Here is a 15,138-nt window from a genome sequence, read left to right on the forward strand (position 1 = left end):
CATTCGTGTGTGCTCCGCTTATACACTTTCTTAACCTCGTCTTCTACTCCAAACCAATCTTGCGATGGACAGTCGTCACGATATTTTGGCTCATGTGCGTAAGCGTAGCATTTATGTACATAGACGAACACGAGGTACGTACCAGCTCTGAGGGCGTCCATGGGCACGGAGGGGTAGGGAATGGAGTAGGGGTAGCCCTCCTTGCGCAGCGTCTTGGGCTTCCGCCGCGGCCGGTACTTGTAGTCGGGGTGCTCCTTCATGTGCATGGCGCGCAGCCGCTTCGCCTCGTCGATGAAGGGCCGCTTCTCGTCCTCCGACAGGAGCTTCCACTCCGCGCCTGCAAGTAGAAAGCCGTTTCCATTAGCTCACTTCCCAAGAAAACTGCGCCGACGCACACTGTTTTCTACAACAGGGTCATAAATTGATGTACAGACATGACAGGAAATGAAACACTGCCTCGATATTAAGATACTGTTTCAAGAATCATAGCCACTTCTCCATTTCCATCAAACTCCACAGGAGACTATTTATCTTGTTTGAAATGTACGGATAAGAAAGTGTGATAAGTTCCTTGTCTGTCTTTTCTGTGTCTTCGAAATCCACAGTTTGAAGAGTTGAAACGGTACAGTAGTTTCCTCTCTATAAGCAGCAGGCTTCGCTGCTCGCTCGCACCGGTAAATAGAAACAGAGGCTGCTCCGCAGCCAATTTTATTACACGACGCGGCCGGCCGCGGGTGCAACAGAACCCATGTGGACGGTTGGAAAGAAATGTGTCAGGCTTCATAATACGTATTTATGTGTGTCGTGTATTATGCATTTCTTGTACGTGAATGTGAATCTGCACATGAACTTTCGTAATCCTCCTCACACCTTTCCGTAAAGCGTGGCCAAATCTTCGTTGGGAAGTAGTTCTGTAGTATAGTAGTGCCAACCTTACTCCTGGGTAGGGGATCAGAGAGACAGCACAGGCAGGTAAAAGTCAAAGACTTTCCAGTGTCACAAGATTTGGGGTGGAGAGGTTGGTCACGGCCAAGTGGTTCAACCACCCCCTCCAACGGGGTCCAGGAAGACCTCCGGGTGCCCTCCATATTCGCGGAGGTGTTACAGAAGACGGTTAAGTGAGCAGACGTGCCCTCAGTGCGTCTGTCTCAATGTTCACGCATTGAAGAGAGGTATTTGAATATTTGTACTAATTCTTTTGTTCGGATTGTGTAAGGAAATGAATGATCTCGTTTAATTTCGGAAATTTGACCCCCTGTGTTAATGTATCTGGTCCCCAGTTTGCCTGTTATCCTCCTCACGTAGTGGATGTCCTATGTAAAATATTGAGAGGCTTTGGTGGTATACATTTGGCCAACGCAATTCCGTCTTGCCCGTAGAAAAGTGCGTGCAGATTGGTATATAATATACCCGAGCTATAAGTTGTAAAATTGTAATATCTGTAAACTGGAACAATTGCTGCAATCGCTGTAAAATCGAGTGATAATATTTAAAATAAATACGTAATCAATTGTCATCAATCTTTAACATACCTTAAAAATCACAAAGAAGTCAAGTTAAAGGAATTCATTTAAAATAAAAGACATAGAATGCAGGGACCCACACATCAGCGTGGGAGCCCTCCAGCACCTTGCCTAGTATCGTACAGAAAGGGCACGCTCTCTGGGTAGCGCTCTCAAGCTCCCCTCCCCAATTATCCGTTGCGCAATTTTGATTCAGGGCTTGACGACATCGACTTTCATTTGGCGTCCCTAGGCAAGGAGGTAGACGGTAAACTTTCAGAGTATGTGCTCGAAAACCGGTGCAGCGTAGTTCTAATTGTCACCAATGATGAACCCTGCAAATACTTCATTACTTTAAAGCGACTGCCGAGCACACTCGAAATTCAAGTCTTATTTTTCACAGACATTACCGTAAGCCACACAATGCAATTGAAAAAAATTCTTGTAGCAGTTTCTTAGCTATAATCGAAAATGGTAGTAATAATGAAATACGAGGACGCCTTGGAAAGTGATGCCTCCGAATTTTTAAACTGAAAACTCTTACAGCTTTTTTAACATAACACACTTGAACAGTCTACATCTTTATTCTCCGTCTCTGCTCGCACCTCTTTATCACTATCACAGCGAAGTCCTCCAGAGTGTCCTTTAAGTTTCGGATGCAGATGGAAATCAGACGGGGTCATGTTGAGACTGTGTGGACGATAATCGATGATAGCGAACCTATGGCGTCGGACTTCTGCAGATGTCGCTGCGCTCCTGTCTGGTCTGGTATTGTAATACTGCAGGAGGTGGTGATCCATGTTTGGAAGAATTCTCCGAATACATGCTGTCAGTTTTCTGCGCTTAGAAACTCGATTACAACACGCTGATTCTCACGCAGAGACATAGTTACGTTACACACCGCCGTGTAACACGCTACAAGTCGGAGCCCTCAAGCGGCGCAGGGATGACGCGTAATATCTCAACAGATACTGAGAACAGAATGAAAAAAAAAAAAAAATGGTGGCGTTACTTTTCAGCGCGCCCTCGTATTTCTTAGCAGCTGTCGACAGCTGAATATAATTTTTCCCCATTTCCTCTGAACTGATCGATTTCGATGATGCTTGACGCAGTACAAGGACACAGTCGCGCATTGATATGCCATAACAGTTAGCCCCTGAGGGTCATGAGAAGTCCCGCTGCCTTTTCTTCGTGCTAGTATATTTTTGTACTCATGTCAGAACGAGCAAACACAATGCAGTGCTACATACGATCCGTTTCATCCACGTAGAATGATTTATTGTTGCTTTTTCAGAAATGACTTGAATCGTTCTCCGAAAGGCATAAAAAGCCGTGAACACCGTTTCCACATTTGGTCCTACAGTGCCTCTGTCTGCGCTCTTCTTTCTACATGTAGACGAAAAAGACCCACGATTTGTCAGCAGATAAATGAATGCACAGCATATTGTTATCCAAGTATTCGACTTCAACGCTACTTTTGCGTTTCAAGACGATCGTGAGGAGCAGCAATGCACTTTACTTTTGGACGGTTCTGATTTCAGCGGGAAAGAAACATTAACACAAAAGCCTTTTCCACAAATCCTCAACAATGAAAGTGAGAACATTTTCCTTATTTATGTTAGTTGATCGCATTTCACCACAGTGAATGCAGCTTCAATGGCAATTAATACTGTGCGAGACCTCCTAGTACTTCATTAATTCCTGATGTCTACATTTGCATCGGAAGCTACCTTATGGCGTGTGCCAGAAGTTACATTACATAATGTTGTCGTTTCCGCCTTTTCCTTTTCCAATTTCAAATGATGTGGGAAAGGAACGACTGTAGGCAAGCCTCTATATTAGATGAAATTTCTCATTTTTTACGAGATGGTCATTTAGCGAGTTGTATTTGTAAGGGAGCAATACGCTGAATTACTCTTTCCGGGAATTTGGTTTCCCGAATTTTGCTGTCCATTTACCTGTGACCGATGGCCATCATATGCTGTGGCAGCGATTTCATAGAAGCCCACCTCCAGCACTTGGGGTTGCCAGTCACTAATGCCTCTTTTCGATACCAGAGCCGCTGCTTCTATAAATCGCTGCTCAGCGTTCCTTAGCCGGCGGAGAGGGGCCTGTTGCATTCATTTCAACAACGAGAATTGCTTGGTGGCATCGGGAATCGAACTTGCGTCCTTTGTATGACAGATAAATGACAGCTCGGACATGAGAAGGATTACGTGGTCTGCGTCTGTTCGACATTTTAAGTCAAATAGGCGACTGGTCTATTACCTTTCCGGACATGGGCCGTATCCTACATATCTGAACAGTATTGCTAAGAGGTAGAGCAAGCTCTGACTGTGGAGACATTGGCATAACAGGTTATCTCCTATGTGAATGTCCCCTAGTTGAAGATAAAAGAACTGTTCCTTTGAGACATAAAACAGTTTACTATATCATTACAGTAAAACAGAATTTTGATACCTGATACTGTCTCAGAAAAAGCAAGGCTTAACTACAACCAACAGCTACCATAGCGGAGACGAATAAGGCTTACATACAACCATAGGACACGAGAACGAAGCCCGATAGTTCTACGATCTCTTGGCCCAGTAACGGTAGAGAGTGGGGAAGCGGTCACAAGCAAACATAAGAAGTACGAGAAGAATCAGTGAAAGATAAGTGATGCGCTGTGATTCTTCGCCATGCTGTATGGACGCAATAGGATGTTGCCGTATCCAAAGGGACGTCCGACTTGGTACGGAACGTACAGGGACGCTTGATACTTCCCGACAGTAATAATTGTGTGTGTGTGTGTGTGTGTGTTTGTGTGTCCATCTCAGATTATATTAAGAGAAATAGTGGAGGCACACAAGACAACATGCTGCTTAAGTATTCTGCAGGGATCAGCGGCCCTAGCTTTACCATAAACAATCACAGAAGAAATATTAGTGTCAGTGTTGGTATTAGTAGCGTAATTTTCTGTAGTAGTAGTAGTTTCTGTAGAAAAATCATAGTGGTGATGGTAGTAATATGGACTTTTTATACATGTTACTTTTGTATTGTTTGTTATGTACTGTGGTAGTAGTATACGATAGCAGTATTAATAGCACAAAGTATAAAGATTGATGTAAAATTAGTTAAGATAATTATAAATAACCAAAACAGATGGCTGTTTTTCTCTCACAGTAAAGGAACACCCGAGTGCAAGTGGAAAAAGATGCCATGCGAAAACTATATACAGAATTTCGTATAGGCGCCATCTAAATGTTCAAGCGATCTAAGTAGAAAGAAGTAAAGAACAATCAAAAGACACACAGGAATAGAAAACGCGTATAAGACTGGAATGGATATAAGAATAGAAAAAATAAATAGGTAGATTACCTAAAAGATTCGCAAAATTGTATGTGCACTCCTTCACGCTACATCAGTAACCGGCGGTAACGCCGTGAAGGGATGCATAGCACATACAGCCGACTGCACAGCTGATCACTGATCAGTGATAGGACCAAAGGCAGTCACAGAGCTATTACACATCGATAGTCACTACTGTCTTACGACTATACAAGTTGTGTGACATATGCTATGATAAGTAAAAACACGTAGTCTGTATGTTACATCTACGAGATATAAGCTACTTAAGAGTGTTACAGTCATACTGGCGGTGACAGAAATAAATGCATAAAAGTAACGACTTTCAGACACACATAGACGCTAATGTGAAAGAAGCTACAGCCACATTCCACATGTGCACCGCTTTTGTCGTACAGTAACTTTTAACGGACAGTCCTTACACATATATAAAAAGTATGCCTACACGATTTGTCTGAATATATTACAGTGTAACACATTTAACAAGTTAGATTTCATAAAATACAGTTCTATCAACATCTCACATAACCAAACTAAAGCAGTAGTTGAGGATAATGTACAACCAATTACAATTTTAACCGTAATAGAGCCGCATGCTGAATTAAAATCATGCTGTATGTAGTGTGCTAAATGTTCTAAGTTATAACGAATATAAGTTGAATTCTTATGTAAACAGACGGAGCCAGAATGAACCATATCAACAAAACTTCAGACACAATGAGCGACTAAGCTTACCCACATTCAGCGTTTATAGTGAGGTAACATGTCAATACATGTACTGCAGCTACTTTTACGGAAGTCTGAAAATGAATGAAATCAATACTTCAGCTATTTGCAGACATCTTAAAATAAATAAAATAAGAAGACACATTACGCTTAAAACAAGTAACTGGATAGACCACCTGGAATAAAGGTTGGGTAATGAGGTGCTAATGTAAAATTTAGACCAGATGTACTGATATCCCTATTCCAACAATTTCATAGTCTGTAGCATGTCTTTGAAACTATGAATGAAATTAACATATTTTTCAGACCAGTTTCTTATTTTAAACAGCGCTACTTTTCTCCAAACGTGTGTGAATTTCGAGCTCTATTAAAATACCCATTTGGCGGCCTTTGTCACTTGTGTGCAACAACTGTAAATTGTACTCAACATTTGACACGGAATGGTTTCGTTTTTCAGATGTAGAGAGAATGTGGACTGATTGTTCTCACTTCTACAAATATGTTTGTTGTGTCTGATACGCGTCATTCGTCCAGTTTGGCCTAATTCAAAAATGGTTCAAATGGCTCTGAGCACTATGGGACTTAACATCTTAGGTCATCAGTCCCCTAGAACTTAGAACTACTTAAACCTAACTAACCTAAGGGCATCACAAACATCCATGCCCGAGGCAGGATTCGAACCTGCGACCGTAGCAGTCCCGCGGTTCCGGACTGCAGAGTCTAGAACCGCACGGCCACCGCGGCCGGCTCTTGGCCTAATTAAACTTAATCACAAGCACTGCAGCTATATGCTCCGGACTGATAAAACTGGCTTGTCTTATCGATGATGTGCGCTATACTATTTGTTGTTGGTATGAAAGACTGCTGCAACATTAATATTACGAAAAATGTATTCAGTTTTATCGAATATCTCCCCTATAAATGGAAAAGTGACAAACTTGGTTTCTTTTTTCTCTCAAAATTTTTAGCGTAATTACCTTTTCTTTTAGATTTTCATTAGCTTTCATTTTTTATGTCAAATAGAATAAGTTAGATGCATTACGATATACATCGATCAGCCAGAACATTGTGACCAGCGACCTACTATCGATATAAACCCGTCCAGGGGATAGCAACGTCACTTGAAGAGGAATAATTGCTAGTCGGACACGCTTAAGATGCACGTAGGATCAGCAAGCGTGCTGTCCGTCCGTAGAATGGGGAAGGCGCGTAATCTGAGTTTGACCGAGGGCAGGTTGTGATGGGCCGGATACTCGGCACGAGCATTTCGGGAACTGCACGACTTGTCGCGTGTTCGAGGAGTGCTGTGGTGAGTGTCTTCAACACATGGCGAAACCATGGTGAAACTACGATCAGAAGTCTTGGGGTTGGGCGGCCACCCCTCATTACGAATGTCGGCGGTCGTAGGCTGAGCAGACTGGTAGAACAGGACAGCCGGCGAAGTGAAGGAACTAACATCAGACTTTAATGCTGGGCAGAGTACAAGTGTGTGTGAACACACAGTGCATCGAACACTCCTAACGACCGGCCTTCGCAGCCGACGATCCATGTATGTGCCAATGTTACCAACACGACATCCGCAACTGCGACTGAAATGGGCATGCGACCATCGGCACTGGATGTTGGCGCAGTGGCAGAACGTTGCATGGTCTGATGAATTCTGATACGTTCTTGTAGCGGATAGGCACTTTGTGCAGGGAGTGGCAACTGACCCTTAACATAGACAAATGTAATGTATTGCGAATACATACAAAGAAGGATCCTTTACTGTATAACTGTATGATAGCGGAACAAACACTGGTAGCAGTTACTTCTGTAAAATATCTGGGAGTATGCGTCCGGAACCATTTGAAGTGGAATGATCATATAAAATTAATTGTTGGTAAGGCGGGTACCAGGTTGAGATTCATTGGGAGAGTCCTTAGAAAATGTAGTCCATCAACAAAGGAGGTGGCTTATAAAACTCTTGTTCTACCGATACTTGAGTATTGCTCATCATTGTGGGATCCGTACCAGGTCGGGTTGACGGAAGAGGTAGAGAAGATCCAAAGAAGAGCGGCGCGTTTCGTCACAGGGTTATATTTGGTAAGCGTGATAGCGTTACGGAGATGTTTAGCAAACTCAAGTGGCAGACTCTGCAAGAGAGGCGCTCTGCATCGCGGTGTAGCCTACTGTCCAGGTTTCGAGAGAGTGCGTTTCTGGATGAGGTATCGAATATATTGCTTCCCCCCTACTTATCCCTCCCGAATACATCACGAATGTAAAATTAGAGAGATTCGAGCGCGCACGGAGGCTTTCCGGTAGTCGTTTTTCCCGCGAACCATATGCTACTGGAACAGGAAAGGGAGGTAATGACGGTGGCACGTAAAGTGCCCTCCCCCACACACCGTTGGGTGGCTTGCGGAGTATAAATGTAGATGTAGATGTAGATGTAGATCCGTCGTCTTCCAGAGGAACAGCTCCTTGACACCTGTTCTGCGGGTCAGAGACAAACTGGTGGCGGCTCCATTATGCTGTGAGGAACATTCACGTGGGCATCCGTGACTCCAGTAGAGCTCGCGGAAGGCAACACGGCGGTCAAAGAGTATCGTACACTGATTTCAGACGACGTACACCCGTTTATGACGATCATGTTTTCCGACGGCTGTGGCATTTTTCAGCAAGATAATGCGCCGTGTCACAAGGCCAGGAGCGTGACGGAGTGGTTCGAGGAACACTGTGATGAGTTCCAATTGATGTGCTATCCAGCCAACCCGCCAAATCTGAGCCCGATCGAACAGATCCCGGATGTGATTTAATGTGGCGTCAGAGCTCATCGCCCTCCTCCCCGAAATTTGCGGGAATTAGATGACGCGCGTGTGCAGATGTGGTGCCAACTCCCTCCAGCGACCTACTAAGGCCCCATCGCAAACGGTGCCACCGACGTGAGGTTGTCAATGGAACACAACGCACTGATCGTCGGATAAAGGAGCCACCCCCATGCAGCCACCGTGTCACTGTGGAGCGTGAAATTGCGAATCTTGCAGAACTGTGAAATGTGTTTGCAGTTGCACCCGCTCTCTGACGTTGGTTCCTTGATGTCTGTTGTATTACGTAGCGGTCATCTACTGCTGTTGTTCACAATGGCCGAACGCCTCCTCACCGTGGTCGACCACCTCCTCTCTCTCGGGCAGCGGTCCCTGTAGTTTGGAAGCCCCCCCCCCTCCTCCCGATTAAGGTGAAACTATTCTGCGGGCAGTACTAAGATCCCTGGCTACACTCGTCGGCACATTTCGTCGTCCTTCCATTTTCCCGATGATTCTTCCCCGTTCACGTGATGACTGGGTGTTGTGTGTTGTTCTTAGGTTAGTTAGGTTTAAGTAGTTCTAGGGAACTGATGACCATAGCTGTTAAGTCCCATAGTGCTCAGAGCCATTTTTTTCCCCGTTCTCATCCAGAAGTTACTTCATCCATAAGTTACCTCCCGGCCAAATATTGCCTTTTCCCGTTACTTCAGAAGCCCCGTGTTGCGGGGCCAGCCCCTTTTTGCACTAGAGCCACGCTGACGTCGTGCAATGTGCCGCCCAACAACATGCTCCCGTCTTTTCATTTATTTTCATATATGTTATGTTACCTTATGTGTCTGGTGCAGGTCAGCGTATCTTTCATTCTAGGATGTAGACTGTTACGCGTACTGGGAGCCACCAATATTTTCGGCTAGTGTTTTGGCATTTGAATGCTGTGCTTTAAGATGCAATGCAAAATTTAACGAATCAACGCTTGATTAAATTGTGGACCTGTGAACAATGCTATGTGTCTGCAATAGAACTAAAATAGGACGACTTCTTCATTAAAATGTAAACAAGATCAAAAAAACAAAAGCACAGTTCTTGGAAGGACTGCTAATGCGTAGAAAGGTACTCTCCACACATTCATGTCTCAGGTGTATACACTGAAGACCCAGAGAAACTGGTATACAAGCCTAATGTTGCGCAGGGCCCCTCGAGCAAGCAGAAGCGCCGTAACACGACGTGGCGTGGACTCGACTAATGTCTGAAGTAGTATTGGAGGGAAGTGACGCCATGTATCCTGCAGGGCTGTCCAGAAATCCGTAGTAGTATGAGGGATGGAGATCTCTTCTCAACAGCACTTTGCAAGGCATCCCAGAAATACTCAATAACGCTCGTGTCTGGGGAGTTTTGTGACTGGCGGACGTGTTTAAACTCAGAAGAGTGTTCCTAGAGCAACACTGTAGCAATTCTGCAAGTGTGGGCTGTCGCATTGTCCTGCTGGAATTGACCCAGTCTGGCATGCACAATAGACGTGAGTCGATGCAGGTGATCAGACGGGATGATTGCGTGCGTGTCATCAGTCAGAGTCGTACCTAGGGTCCCATATCACTCCAACTGCATAAGCCCCACACCATTAAGGAGCCTCCACCAGCTTGAACAGCCCCTGCTGAAATGCAGGCTTCGAAAGCCCATATCGATGTTGTTTCGTCGAATGGTTCGCATGCTGACACTTGTCACACCCAGCATTGAAATCTGCAGCATTTTGCGGAAGGGTTGCACTTCTATCATGATGAACGATTCTCTTCAGTCATCGTTGGGCCCGTTCTTGCAGGACCTTTTTCCGGCCGCAGCAGCGTCGGAGATTTGATGTTTTACCGGATTCCTGATATTCACGGTACACTCGTGAAATGGTCGTACCGGAAAACTCCAGTTTCATCTCTACCTTGGAGAAGCTGTGTCCCATCGCTCGTATGCCGACTATAACAAAACGTTCAAACATACTTGAATCTTGATAACCTGGCATCATAGCAGAAGTAATCGATCTAAGACAGACACCTGCTGTCTTATACAGGCGTTGCCGACCGCAGCGCCGTATTCTGCCTGCTTACATATCTTTAAATTCGCATGCCTATACCAGTTTCTTTGGGGCTTCAGTGTATAAAAATTGACGTTTAGATGGGAATTACTTCAGATGTTACAATGGTGAATGACGCACTCGCTTCATTCGTGTATTTAACGTATCACTTATAGAGGCTACTAAACAATTAGATGACTCTCTTACACTGGATATAACATTCTATGTCCATTCCAGCAATGAAAACTTCGCCTATCTACCGCTGAGGGTTGTTAGTAAAAAATGTTTCAAATGGCTCTGAGCACTATGGGACTTAACTTCTGAGGTCATCAGTCCTCTAGAACTTAGAACTACTTAAACCTAACTAACCTAAGGACATCACACACATCCATGCCCGAGGCATGATTCGAACCTGCGACCGTAGCGGTCGCGCGGTTCCAGACTGTAGCGCCTAGAACCACTCGGTCACTCCGGCCAGCCGTTGTTAGTACTTTTTTCTTAAGAGATCTTGTATTGAACTAGTGTTGAACAAGAATTTCATGGACATTGAAGCCATTTATAGGGATCTCTGTTTGATTTTGGTAAAATGATTACGACAAGACTCACTGGATGCTAATTTAGGTCGTCATTGAAAAGGTAAGTGCGTAGTAACTAGATATTATACCGTAAGTTATCTAGAGAAAATATGTCAAATAAGTCTGATGTTCATCACTTCACATTCAGAAACAAGTATTTGCTGGCTGTTTACATAGACAAAATATCTGTCATTAATAGAAAATGAATCACCATTTCTGGGAAAATCGATAACTCCAGTTAATCTATCTGTCTCGTTTTCATCGAATACGCGTTTAATAAATACATCTTCGTGCCCAGAAAGTACGTTTTCAGCCTTCTTTCACTTGCTGAGAGCAGCTGTTCATGAGCATTTGTGATTGTTACCTACTGGTACTAGTTGTAAGGTCCTATGGGCTTTGTACTTCCCTGGAGGAAGAGCGAGTGTCATCATCCTCTGGGAACGTGGGGCCGAGGCAGTTTAGAGGATTACAAACAGGGTTTGTCAGGAAATGCCCCGGCGTCGATTCCCCGTTAGACCGGTTCTTAAGGTGTTGCTTGCCTCTGGGGTTACCGGCCTCTTTGTAAAGGGACTGTGGGAAGGCAGGCCAGGTGGACACCAGAAAGATTGAAGAATGAGTGCGATGTGCTGCTACCCACCTCACAGCAGTTTCATCACGACACGAGGCGTCGCTGTAAGGAGGTTCAGATGCTGGTCTGGTGTGGGTGGTGAACGTCAGCGGCCAACGAAACTAAAAGGAGTGGGCACATTGGTAGCGCGCTTGTGAAGGAAATCGTTAACACACGGAATTTTCACGTCCTTCAGCTTTCCGCACTTTCTTTAGTGCATCAACATCCCTGGACAGCCATATAATTAAAAGTGAAGGAAAAGTCCATTTTGATGGAACGACTGATCAGATGTACTGTCAATATAGACGGAACGAATTACTGCAAAACGACACAAATTTGATCGATTATAGCAGGATACGTAGAGCATGTCACCGTTAGAGAATCGATACCTGTATATTCAGTGAATTTACTTTCCATGTAAAGTCTAAGCATTAAAAACAAAATTATGTTGTACATCAGGGACACATGTATGGTAGCAAACAAGTCAAGTATGAAAACTGCTTTAGACTGGTTGAAACAATATGGGAAGGAAGGAATATTAGGGTTTAATGTCCCGAGGCCACTTGAGACGGATCGGGTTGTTTCAAGGATGGGGTAGGAAACCAGCCGTGCCCTTTTCGAAGGAAACATCGCGTAATTTGTCTGGAGCGATTTAGGGAAATCACGCAAAACATAAATCTGAATGATCGGACGTGGGTTTGAAACGTCGCCCCTCAAAATGCAAGTCCACTGTGCATCTCTGTACCACCTCGCTCGTAACGCTTTTGTTTTGCACGTTGATATTCCGGTTGCCGTGGGTTTATCTACCGATTTTCATTTTTCATTTGCAGTTCACTGTCGTTATTTGAGTTTACGTATTGTCGTTTTGTCATCTGGAAATAGTGACTGGAGTTGTAAACGTTAGAAAATGATGGAGTGCCAAGTGGCGAAATCGGAACATTTCCGACATATTCTTCTGTTTGAGTTCAGTGGAGGGCTGACAACATAGGAGTCTGCCATAAACATGGGCTCCGTGTATGGGGATAATACGACTGAACAGAACGGGTGGCGCCTAGCTGCTGGCGGCTGGTGTTTGAGGCTCATTTATCTGGAGGACAGGGTGACTGCTGTCGTCAGGGAAGCTTCGCCAAGCCTCAGCAGAGACTCGGCAGGATGAAGACAGCCAGTAAGAAGGCAGTACACCAAGTAACTAACTCAAAAGCAGAGCACGAAGTTCGAGCTTTAAGGAAGAGGCAGTCTGGTAGACTCTCGGGTCTGGTCTTGCGGGGGCTTGTGCTCGATGCGCACATTGTGTGGGATCGGCCACAACGGTGTTAGGAGAAGTTGTATTGGTTCAGTGTGGTGCAAAATTTCGGTTAAGGAAATCTCTGTGCCTGGTTGGGTTTCAGTTTCAGTTGTGCAAGTTGCTATAGCGACGGGATCGCTGAAGGGCCTAGTACGATAAGCCTAAAATAACGTTTATATTACTGTTAATTGTTCTCAACGAATTTTCTATTCAGTCTTTTAGTGCTAACATTGGTTGCATTATTGATTTCATATATTATGACCTGTGGTCAAAATGGCATAGGCTGGTTCAGGGTGTTTCTAGTATATAACTACTTTTCCTTTTGGTAGTTGACTGTAATAGTTCGCGGTTTTGGCGTTTTTGTTTCTGCTGGGGCATTTGATTATTTTATTTCTTTCTTGTTTATTATATTTGATATATTAGTATTTTTGTTTGTACTCTGCTTTTTATTGGAAAGCTTATAGTATTCTGAGGGTTGGAGAATTTTACTGTTTGCTTTGTCGTACTAATATTAAATTGCATACTTGTGAACGGGGTGCTAGCTGTGCCTGTAGATTGGCAGGAGAGACGACTCGTACAGAATCTTTATTTGAAACAGGAAGTAAGGATAAGGACTGGAAATGAAACGTCGGAAGGAAGCAGCTTTGGAAGGGGCGTAATATAAGGTTGTTGCCTCTCCCCTTCATTGTTCAACTTATAACTGAAAGAGATTATTGCGAAAGGCTTAGATGAAAAACGAGGAGTATGTATTGGTGGAAAGAGAATAGAATGTATGGCATTTGCTGATAACATGATAATAGTGGCAGAAAATGACCAAACTGTATTCAAATCCTAAAAGATCTGAATGAAACTTGTATGGGATATGAGAAGAGAATTAATACAGCAAAAACGACTAGTATGTTGATCGGCAAAAGGGGGATGGTGCCAAATGTTAAAATACGACAAGTTATTACTGGCCAGGTAAAAGGATTTACATATCGAGGAAGCACGATCACTGAAGGAGCAGGTAGAAATTCGCATTGCTATAGCGAAGGAGGCATTCGATAGAACGAGGAGATTATGTGGCAAACTAGATAAAGGTCTGAGGAAAAGGCTTGGCCAGTGTTTTGTCTGGAGTGTGGCACTCTACGGTGAAGGAGCGTGGACACTGGGATGAGGGTGAAAAAAGGTTAGAAGTATTCGAAATGTGGATGTCGAGGCGAATGGAGAGAATACGTTGGATGGAAAGAGTGAGTAACGAAAGAGTATTGGCACTAAACAAAGAAAAGTGCAAGGTCATCCACATGGGTACTAAAATAAATCCGATAAAATTTGGGTATACGACAAATCGCACAAATTTAAGGGCTGTGAATTCGACTAAATACCTACGAATTACAATTACGAGCAACTTAAATTGGAAAGATTGCATAGATAATATTGTGGGGAAGGCGAAACAAAGACTGCGCTTTGTTGGCGGAACACTTACAAGGGAACCTCCCCATCGCACCCCCCTCAGATTTAGTTATAAGTTGGCAGAGTGGATAGGCCTTGAAAAACTGAACACAGATCAATCGAGAAAACAGGAAGAAGTTGTGTGGAACTATGAAAAAAATAAGCAAAATATGCAAACTGAGTAGTCCATTTGCAAGATATGCAACTTCAAGGGTAATAAGGTTGCCGGAGTGCCGTGGTCCTGTGGTTAGCGTGTGCAGCTGCGGAACGAGAGGTCTTGGGTTCACGTCTTTCCTCGAGTGAAAATTTTAATTTTTTGTTTTGAGACAATTATTATTGTCCGTCCGATGCGATCACTTTTTTGGGACTGATAATCACATTCACAAGAAAACCTAAATCGGGCAAGGTAGAAGAATCTTTTTATCCACTCGCCACGTGTACAAGTTAGGTGGGTCGACAACATATTACTGTCATGTGACGCACATGCCGTCACCAGTATCGTATAGAAAATATCAGACGTGTTTTCCTGTGGAGGAATCGGTTGACCTATGACCTTGCGATCAAATGTTTCGCTTCCCATTGGAGAGGCACGTCCTTTCGTCTACTAATCGCACGGATTTGCGGTGCGGTCGTAAAACAGACACTAAACTTATTACAGTGAACAGAGACGTCAATGAACGAACGGACAGATCATAACTTTGCGAAAATAAAGAAAGGAAATTTTTCACTCGACGGAGGACTTGAACCAAGGACCTCTCATTCTGCAGCTGCTCACGCTAACCACGGGACCACGGAGCTCCTGAACTCCTGCTGTCCTTG

The 15,138-nt window shown here is 44.1% G+C and overlaps 1 protein-coding gene across 1 annotated transcript in view; it reads right to left on the reverse strand.

Annotated features, from left to right (window-relative positions):
* Positions 1-15,138, reverse strand: part of LOC124594246 (transcription factor Sox-21-B) — a 159,297-nt gene that overhangs the window by 122,845 nt on the left and 21,314 nt on the right. Inside the window, exon 2 of the mRNA XM_047132609.1 lies at positions 143-337. Within this exon, the coding sequence (XP_046988565.1) occupies positions 143-337 (195 nt within the window). The remainder of the gene's footprint in view (positions 1-142; positions 338-15,138) is intronic.

The sequence above is a fragment of the Schistocerca americana genome, chromosome 2, assembly GCF_021461395.2.
Source record: "Schistocerca americana isolate TAMUIC-IGC-003095 chromosome 2, iqSchAmer2.1, whole genome shotgun sequence".
In the NCBI taxonomy this organism is placed as follows: domain Eukaryota; kingdom Metazoa; phylum Arthropoda; class Insecta; order Orthoptera; family Acrididae; genus Schistocerca; species Schistocerca americana.